Genomic DNA, 9,298 nt, shown 5'->3' on the forward strand with positions numbered 1-9,298 from the left:
AGGCATTAGATTGAAGCCCATTTCAAGTGCTTTGAATAATCTTTAAAAGCTTTGAAAGACCTTAAAAGGCGGCCCGACAGTAAGCGGCGCACATGCTGAAAGAAGGCAGCCCTCACTTCTGATTGGAAATGCAGCCCTGAACCAATGTCTCTGTTCCCAGGTGACGGGGAGCCGGGCACTCCTGGCACCAGTTCCGAGTGGGAAGGAGGTGACTTGTCGGGCGACACCCTCTCCCGCCCCAGCCTCCGGCACCTTGGGAGGGGCCGGGCAGCGGGCGGGCTGCAGGTTTGCACCCACGAGCCTCTTTGCTGTCTCTCTAAGGCTGAAATAAGGACCTGATTGTTACTGACGGGAGAAAAAGGTATTCACAAGTTTCTTTATGTTTTGAATAATTGTTTCCTGTTTTGCTCAGCAGAACAAGTAATTAAGATGACATTTGTGAGTACTAATTTGGATCACACTTACGCGTATGTGTTAGAGAGCTGCAAGCCAAAACATGCAGACCCAGCCTGTCACCGAGGGGAACATGAAAAGCGCCGAGTGCGATAGAACGGGAGCCCCTCGGCCTCGAAGTCAGAGCCCCAGTGTTGACGGCAGAGCTAGTATGGTGGGTGCAATTGGCTACAGCGAGGCACAGACAGTGGCCGGGGCAGGGCATGGGGTCTGTTGTGCCACTGAGGTGGACGTGGAATGGTGTCCCTCATGTCTGACCTCAGCCAGCACCGGTCTGGGTGGTCCCGTGTCTGCCCGCCCCCCGGAGCCTGTGCTGAACCTGGGTCTCGCCCAGGTGACACAACAGTGGATACAAAAGGAGTGTGTTGGAGGCGGCCGGACCTGCCAACCCCTCCAGTGCAGAAGCAGGGGGGCTGGGGCAGGGTCCCAAAGCCCCCCACAAGCCTTGGGATTGTTTGCACACTCAGAGACCAGTGGTTGATCAATGATTGTGACACCCCAGCGTGGCCGTGGCCCCTAGAAGTCTGTGACACAGAAACATTGTACAACACACGTATAGATGGTGCCGCTGGGGTCGGAACCATCGAAGTAGTGACTTGCCGAGTTTCTCTCTGCAGGCGTGATGACCGAGGGCTCGTGTCTTCGTGGAAGGTTCTCCTATAGATCACTGTCATTTTGCCCAAGACCCAGCTTTGGAACCGAGGACGTGCAAACGAAACCCCCGATGTGACTTCTGGGTGTGTATAGCTGGTCATTTTAATAATCCAAACAAAATTACCAAAAGTGAAATTCACAGACAAGAAATACTTTAATTAAATATTGTGTAAAATGAACATTTTATACAGTTAAATATCTGAAAAAATGTACAGATAAAACAATCTTATTGTAGGGTCTTTAACAGTAAAATCTACCATTTAGTGAAGCGCTCAATCTTGAGACAATGAAGCGATGAGGGCGTTGACTATTTCATCTAAACACAAACCAAGTGAGGGCATGAGGAAGCTTGCAAACGTTAACACGTACATGTGAGCTCTTTTTTAGAGCAAACCCTTACTTATACAAAATAAAACGGAGGCAATTTAGTTCCAAAGTGACTTCTCAGGCTTTTCCACGTAGCTAAGCCTTGTCAGCCGTCACAAAGCCAGACAGGGACGCACTGACCACTGGGGACATTGTTTATTTTATTTAGTCCCGTGAATGAACACTTTCTAAGTTGTGCATTGTTGATTTTTGTCAAGAAAGTTTTTTAAAGTCCCTCCTTTTTATTTTAAATTTGATTTCTGCTGCAGTTTGCAAAATGTTTGCTGTGCTGTATCTGCAAAGCATTTAGTGCAAAGGGGAAAAAACCTGACCCTGTTGGTCTCACTGTGGGTTTGGCACTAACAGGCACAATATCTGGAGGAGGTCATTCCAGTTTAAAAAGTACAGACAGTGCTGTGGGATCGGACCACAAAAACGTATTGTTAAAAAAAATTAAAAACCAGCAGTGATGTTGGTTCCCTGTGAAACCTCTCCGACTTGGAGGGCTGCCGGGAGGGTGCAGAGTGCAGCAGAAAGACCCAGAAGGGAGCGACCTCTGGAACAGTGGGTTTGTGCTTTTGTTTGTGTGCACGTGTGTGTGTGTTTTACACCATAAATCTCCAAATGAAATATCGATTAACAGTTGTGGTGTAAGCCTGTGATAAAATAGCACAAAGGTTCTTTAAAGAAGTCCACTTTTAAGGCATCAGAGAAGTTAATGTGGCAAACATTTTAATTAAAACATCAGAAGTAAATTTTATTTTAAACTTTAGGCCTCTGAATTTTTCCAGTATAAACACAGTTCAGCTATGTGGCAAAGTCATGGGTGGCAGCTAAAATGACTTTTTACATTCTACCAAAAATAAAATAAAATAAAGACACAGCCCCAAACGGTGTCACCTCTTCGCGGCCGCTCCACATGCACAGAATCTACTAGGATTTGTCACAGCCGGGTGGCACCGTTTTGTTTTGACTATACAACAAACTTTTTTTTTTTCCAAAAGTATTTGTTCAGATAACTTAAAAATAATATAAAAATAAACAATGAATTTGACTTTTCCTCAAAATAAAAAAAAAAAAAGGACGGAAAGTCTAAACAATAGCATATTTTTGAGTACAAATGAAATGTAAGGACACTGGTTCGTTTGAACGAAACAGATCAAAGAGACAGTTCGTGGCTAATGCTCTTCCCAGTATCACAACACTAGGCCATGATCAAGAACCAACACAGACAAGGAAAAGAAAAAGGTGGGAAAAGCAATGTACAAAATTTCAAAGATAAATACAATATTTATAATTGATATGTTACAAAACAAATCCCTTAGCAACTGCAAGTGTTCATGGGAAAGTAAGTGTTGAGTGAAGACCATTTTATCCCTTATAAGACACATAAGGAATAAAACTTGTTTTTCTAAATATTTTAAGTGGATCTGAAAAAAATTCAAGACAAGTGTATAAATATTTAGCTACAACTTTGGCAAAATCACAAAAGTCTACAATTTTATAACCACATACAAAACACATTAGGGAAGAAGGATCTAGAAGTCAAAAGGACAATTTCTGGTACAAGAAACATAGACCTCACAGTAGCCTAAGAATGCAATAGTATACAGTGCTAGCAAAAGTTGAAAAAATGTTGCAGATCACACTTGCTTAACAGGAAGCTCTAGCAGCGGGAGAATATTGGAACCAACAGACAGTAGCATTTTTTCTCTGTCAGTGTGCTTGTTGAAGGCAAGAGAATTCAATATCAAAGTTACAATTTCTAACTACAATAAGTTACAAAGTTTCATTTCATTAAGATGAAGTTAAGCAATGATAAACCCTCCCTCCCTCCCTGCCACCCCAGATTCTCCTAATCATATAGTCATCCTTTTTTCCAGTTTGATGGCTCATACCTCCTTGGCCCCCTTTTTTTCACCACAAAAAAATATTTCACATTATAGAGATACACAACCATTGTGAATCTAAGTATGAGTACAGAAAAATGTTTGGAGGCATTTTTCATCAGTGTTTCATGATAATCAAAATGGTGCATTCACAAAGTTTCTCCCAACACATAGCAATTACTAGACATGGCCAAGACGGAGTCAGAAACTTTATACAAAATAGGCGTCGCTTTGTTCTCCTTATTCTTCAGGACTGAGAAATGTGAAAATATGAGAAAAGTTCAGTCAATAAAATGGAATTGTTCATGAAGAAGTAGGCTGTTTGCATGTTGATTCTTAATAGTTTAAATAAAATCTTTAAACAAAGTCTTTTGTAGCATTTCGATTGCTGCTGATTTTTTTGAAGATACTGTTTCCATCAGCATGTCTTAATATACTAAACATGTCCCCTGAAGTCCGTCTTTTGATGCTGGGTGCTGCGGAAGGTAAACAAAAGTCCCTCACATTGGCGGGACTACCAGCCCAGACATAGCTGCAAGAGAGGAGGAAGAGCAGTTACTGCCGGGCCGCACGTGTTCCCCCTCACCACGGCCAGGGGCCGCCCCGCCCTTTGCACTGTGTCACCATGAGGTTGGATGCGCAGGATTCTCCTTTACCAGCCTTGGGCGTGGTGGGCAATCTACTCCCTGGGGTGGGGTGCCTACGGGGCCAGAAACCCCAGAGTGCTCTCCTACTGTGCCCTCCTTGAAGGCGTCCTTTGGCAAAGGGACAGGCCTTTGACGTTTCTGTGTCAAAGGCTGCTGCTTCCTGCACCAACCAGCATTTTCAAAGCAAACGGAGGCCCAGGCTCCCTGGAGGCCGCCTCTGTCCAGAGACATGACCCAGCCTGGTCACTTCTGTGAGGCCAGCTTGCAGACCCGGCTCTTGCTCCCTGAGTGAAAACCGGACCTGCCTCAGTTTCCCCCTCTGCTTTCAGGCCTCAGCTCTGACCTTCTGCTCATTGTTCTGCATCGTAATGGTGAGTCAGGGGCTCTCGCGGATCACAGCCACTCACAGCCCCCCTGCTCTGGGAGCCCCAGCCCAGGGCCAGAGTCAGAGCACGGCCTGGGAGGGGCTCTTCTCCTCCTCTTGGAAGAGAAAACTTTGTGCCAAGAGTGGCTGATGCTTTCAAACGAACTCTTGGTACGAACGTAATCTAAAATCTTTTAACTGTAGTGTTGTTTAATTTTTGAGAATGATTTTTCTCATTAATTTATGTATAACATATTAATACATTTGTTCATGTAGTGATGTGAGCTTCAATTTCTCAGTTCATTAATTTCAACAATATTAATTTATCTCTGACTCACCGTTACAACTTTATGGTTTGGGAGACCTGGGTGTGGACACACTGCTTGTGTGGTGCCACCTTTCAACTGGCCCCGACACCGTGTCCAGGGTTGGGGCCGCGCCCCCCCACACCTGCCTCTCAAGCGATTCTGCTTTGGTGCCCGCTGATGGCTCGCAGGCCAGTCGGCGGCACTTCGGGGCCGGGGCATCCCTACGTATGCTAACAGATGTTGTGAAGACAATTATTTCAAATCACTGATACCTTTCCAGTTCCTTTTTTGAGCATTAGTTCATCAAAGTGAAATATGCCACCGACTTCACAAAAGGGCCAGTTTGTCTTCTCCACGGTTACGTCCTCAGCACCCAGCAGAGAGCCTGGCACATAGTAGGCGCTCAGTAAATACTGGTTGAATGGATTCATTTTTTAAAGGAGTAACTGGATTTGATTCGCACTGGGAGGAGCACATACCAAAGGTGGTGTCTGCAAGAGGCCAGACGATGGCCGCTTAATGTGAGTGCCGCAGGCCTCGGCACCTCAGAGCGCCGTGCGCGAGCTCACGAGGCCTGGGGCACCCGCGTGGCTGCGCCTGTCAACACGGCGCAGGCCACGCGCAGCTGCACTGCCCACAAGGGCCAGGCACCGGGTGCCCACTCCGAGTGGCCCCATCTGTGGACAGTGTGTCCAGGTGCCGCCTCCCACGCCCTCGGGGCTGGCCCTTCTCCCTCTCGAATCTTTGAAAGAGATCGCTTAGAAAACTCAGCTCCTGTGCACAGACCGGACTGCCACCCAGCACTGGCACACACATGGCCCTACGTCTAAACACACACCCCTTTCCCCAGGACGGCACAGCCTTGCTGGGCTCTCGGTCTGTCACACGAGGCTGAGAACAAAGGCTCAGCCTCAGGACGATGAAAGCAGGCAGAGTTGGGGTACCCTGCCACCCCTGGAGCCCAGGGTGGCAGGGCATCCGCCACCCTAGTTCTGAGGCTGTTTTCGCCCCCAGGGAAGAGAAGGCTGCAAGCCCAGGAGCTACAGCCAGGGCTGTGCCCAGTGCTGAGAGGTGCCAGGCCCCGGGTGAAGGCCCCTTTGCTGACCCAGGCTGAAAACGGCCACAGATGCCTTCAGCACGCTCTGTGTTCTCTCTCGTGTGGTCCCCCCCTCAGGGTGTGGGTGCTTTACCGTGAGGACTAGATTACGTCGGAAGCATGAACTGGACAAAAACTGAAAAACAAAATCTGGTATTTGCTGGGGCTCAACGAATAGGTGTCCTTTCTACGAATCCCAGGCAGGGGTGAATGGCATCACGGTGGCCCAAAGGAGAGCATGCAACGCACGAGGGGTGCGAGGCCTCTGCACACGTGCCCGAGAAGGGGCCGAGCTCCCGCCCCCCAGAGGGCCCGGCCCCAGCCCCCGCGCCACCCTCACCTTGCAGTCCGTTCCCGTTGGCGCTGGTGCAGGAGGGAGGAGGAGAGGCTTGGGGCCGGACCACGGGCGCGAAGGCGCTCTTCTGTTTCACTGCGGAGATGACATTGGCAGGTGAGAATGAGAAAATGCCGTGTGTGCTGCTACAGTTTGAAGGGAGGGTGACCGAAGAGGCTGCCATGGTGGGGCTGGACGGCACTACTGCAACAAAGCAAACACGGTCAGCACGCGGCGCGGCGCCGCGCCACCGCGACAGGGGCACAAAAACAGACACGACATGCTTCCGGCTTGGCCACTCTCGGGATAACGCAAACCCTTTTGTGGTGGACTTTCTCTTCCAATTGAACAGCCCCATTTTGTTCCGATTTTGGTTTGGTTTCCAATGAGACCGCATCAGGGCCCATTTTGGGTCATTTTGACGCCCAGCCTCCAGGGCCACCCTTCTTTTCACCCAGTAGCTCACATCACAGAACACCCAAGCAATGCACACACTCGACTGTGTAGTGAATATGAAGCTGCGTGATGACGTGTGACAAAAACAGACACTTACTGCCGTAGGGAGAGTTAGCGGAGGAGCCATTAAGAAATCCAGGCGAGCCAGGGACCCCTAGATTGGCCATGGCGCCACTTCCATATCCATTCATGCTAGTGCTGACTGTGTTGTAACTGGCCTGCTGGGGAGTACTGCTGGGCACGTATCCTCGCGGGGACACGCTGCTTGTATTGCGACTGTAGCCGACTGTTGAAATCCCCCCCGGCCAAAAATAACGTTATTATCAGCGACAGACACGTGGGGGGGGTTCCCCGAGAATCTATATCACATATTCAACATTTTCAAGTGACCTACGGTTTCCTCCTGCCCTAGCGCCTCTAGCCAGCTCGGATAACCTTATCACGCCAACCCTACCGCAGCCGTGTCACGGGCGGCCGCCGGCTCCGACGGGCGGCCAGAGCGCGCTTCGATCTCGCCGTCAGTCGCCTTGGCGCTTCTCTTTAGAAGCAATTACCAACGGCTCGGATTCCTGGCCCGGCCCCTCACGTCCTGTGAACTTTCGGCCTCTGCAGACCTTCAAATGCCACGACTGACAAGGAGAGCTTGTTTGTGGCTGTGACTTCCCTGGAAGGCTGTCTGGGGGTCGCTATTTCTGTCCGGGGGCGGGCGGGGGCCCAGCGACGCGGCTCCGGCCACGGGAGCCCGGACAGACGGGAACCAACACAGCAGCGAGGCGGGGCGCTGGCCAAGGCTACTGCCTGCGTGGCTTGAAGAGGGCACCAACATGGACTCAAACGACAAGGTTTAGCAGCCTTGGTGGACCCGGTCGTGGCACAGCGGCTGAGGTACAGGGTGGGGAAATGCAGTGTCCCTCGTGGACTCATTCCAGACTCGGAACCCAAACCCCATCCGGACCGGCCCTACACCACAGCTGCCTACAGCTCTGCCCCGTCTCAGGGAAAGCACAGTCACTTACGAAGGCACTGAGGGACACTTCTAGCAGACACTGGCGGCCCGAGTAGCAGCCCACAGAGCTGCGGTACAGTCACTGGGCTCTCTGAGCGTCCTCTGCCCAGCACTGGCCGGGAGGACCCGCGGCGAGGTCCTCCCCGAGAAAGGACGTGAGCGAGGCCGGAGAGGACAGACGCTAGGACACTCCCCAGCCGGGCTCCCAACACGTCCAACTGCAGCTAAGGCCTCAACCCCCCGTGACGGGTGTCCAGGGAAGGGTCTGCCCGGGGCAGTGGCCCACCTTGGTCATTGGCTTGTGACGTCTCCGACACGTTGACGGCTAGCTGGCTGCTGAAGGAGTTGACCCCCATCATGCCCGTGTGTGCGGGGGTGTTGCCCAGGGTGGGTATCTGGTTGTGGTTGCGGGGGACGCTGTACAAAGCCTCGGCGATGTCAGCAGCTCGCTTCAGAATGATCTCCTGCAGCAGGGACAAATGGGAGCCTGTCACCCCGGACCAGCCTTCGCTGGCCGCTCCCCCAGGGCCAGGCTTCGGGCATCTTCCAGCCCTGCCCTGCCGAGCCCTCTCCACTCTCCTCAGTGGGGCACATGGAGGCGTGCCACCGTCCCTTGGCCCAGACTGTGACCAAACCTGGTCTTCATTTCCCCTGAGAAAATGGTTTACTGATGTGTCTGACAGTCTGCTCTATTGTCCTGGGACCCGCAGCCCGAAGAACTCCCTGAGTCATGCACAGGGACCAGCGTAGCGTGGAAGGCTCAACGAACAGGGCCCACGTCTGGAGAGAAGGGCCCTCGTGTCACTGCCCCTGGAAGCCCCTGGGCCACTCCAGGACAGCTGTGGGGTGCCATTCCGCCCTGCCCGATGCCCCAGCAGCACCAAACGTGGTCTGCCCACCACCGGACACTCGAGACGGATCTCCAGGTTGTGCCCCTTCCTGTAACACATTCTCCTGCTCTTGGGTCCTGACCTCAACTCGTCATTTTCTACTTGATCACTTAGCGTGAGAGCAAAACGGGGAGCCTTTCTCACACCAGACTCTCACTGAGTGAGCCCAGAAAGCCCGTACGGGGCCGGGGCGGCTGCCACCAGGGTACTTGTCACACAGGGCGCCCGCGTCCAGCTGAGACTGCCTACCTGGTTGTTGTGAGGCATTCCGTATAAGGCCTCCACAAGGTCTGCTGCCCGCTTGAGTAATACTTCCTAAAGGAAAGCAAACGGGGTGACTTCAGGGAGGAACCAGACAGGCAGTGCCGCTCTCCCAGAAAGGGCTATAAATCCACTTGCACCCGCAGGTGGAGACACCAATCACCCCAAACCCATCCTGCCCTGACCCTGCCATGCTAATCGGGGAGGGCAGGCACAGACGGGAAGGTATGCTCGCGGTGACAATGCCGTCTGTGGTTTTTCAGAGTTCGCCACGAGCCTGAATAAAGCCTTTCCTGCGGCTCCTGCATCCGCGTGGGCTCAAGCAGGCGCGCAGGGAAACAGGAGGCTCGCGGAGAACGAGCCCAATCCGCGCCCGAGGTTTAATGACAGAGTCTTATGGGTATTAAACAAACACACACATGGCGGAGATATGAAAGGCCCAGGCACCACATTTGCCTGTTAATTCCTAGCACTTTAGTGGTGAAGAACAATAAGTAATTTTCCATATCTTAATTAAACTGGCAGAGTCCTTAAAGACAACATCTCACCCCTAATTCACGCCCCAAATTTGCAA

The 9,298-nt window shown here is 51.5% G+C and overlaps 1 protein-coding gene across 12 annotated transcripts in view; it reads right to left on the bottom strand.

Annotated features, from left to right (window-relative positions):
- Positions 1–1,192: 1,192 nt before the first annotated feature.
- EBF3 (EBF transcription factor 3) overlaps positions 1,193–9,298 on the bottom strand; it is a 120,912-nt gene continuing 112,806 nt past the window's right edge. For 4 of the 12 annotated variants that reach the window (XM_069461185.1, XM_069461181.1, XM_069461183.1 and 1 more), the window contains 5 exons: positions 8,713–8,778; positions 7,860–8,037; positions 6,665–6,853; positions 6,118–6,315; positions 3,863–3,894 (listed from right to left, as the gene is read on the bottom strand). In XM_069461185.1, coding sequence (XP_069317286.1) covers positions 3,863–3,894; positions 6,118–6,315; positions 6,665–6,853; positions 7,860–8,037; positions 8,713–8,778 — 663 coding nt within the window. Of the gene's footprint in view, positions 3,895–4,953; positions 5,067–6,117; positions 6,316–6,664; positions 6,854–7,859; positions 8,038–8,712; positions 8,779–9,298 lie in introns of all 12 variants that reach the window. The other 8 variants (XM_069461182.1, XM_069461179.1, XM_069461186.1 and 5 more) reach the window with 6 other exon arrangements.

Source organism: Eulemur rufifrons, chromosome 28 (genome assembly GCF_041146395.1).
Source record: "Eulemur rufifrons isolate Redbay chromosome 28, OSU_ERuf_1, whole genome shotgun sequence".
Classification (NCBI taxonomy): Eukaryota; Metazoa; Chordata; class Mammalia; order Primates; family Lemuridae; genus Eulemur; species Eulemur rufifrons.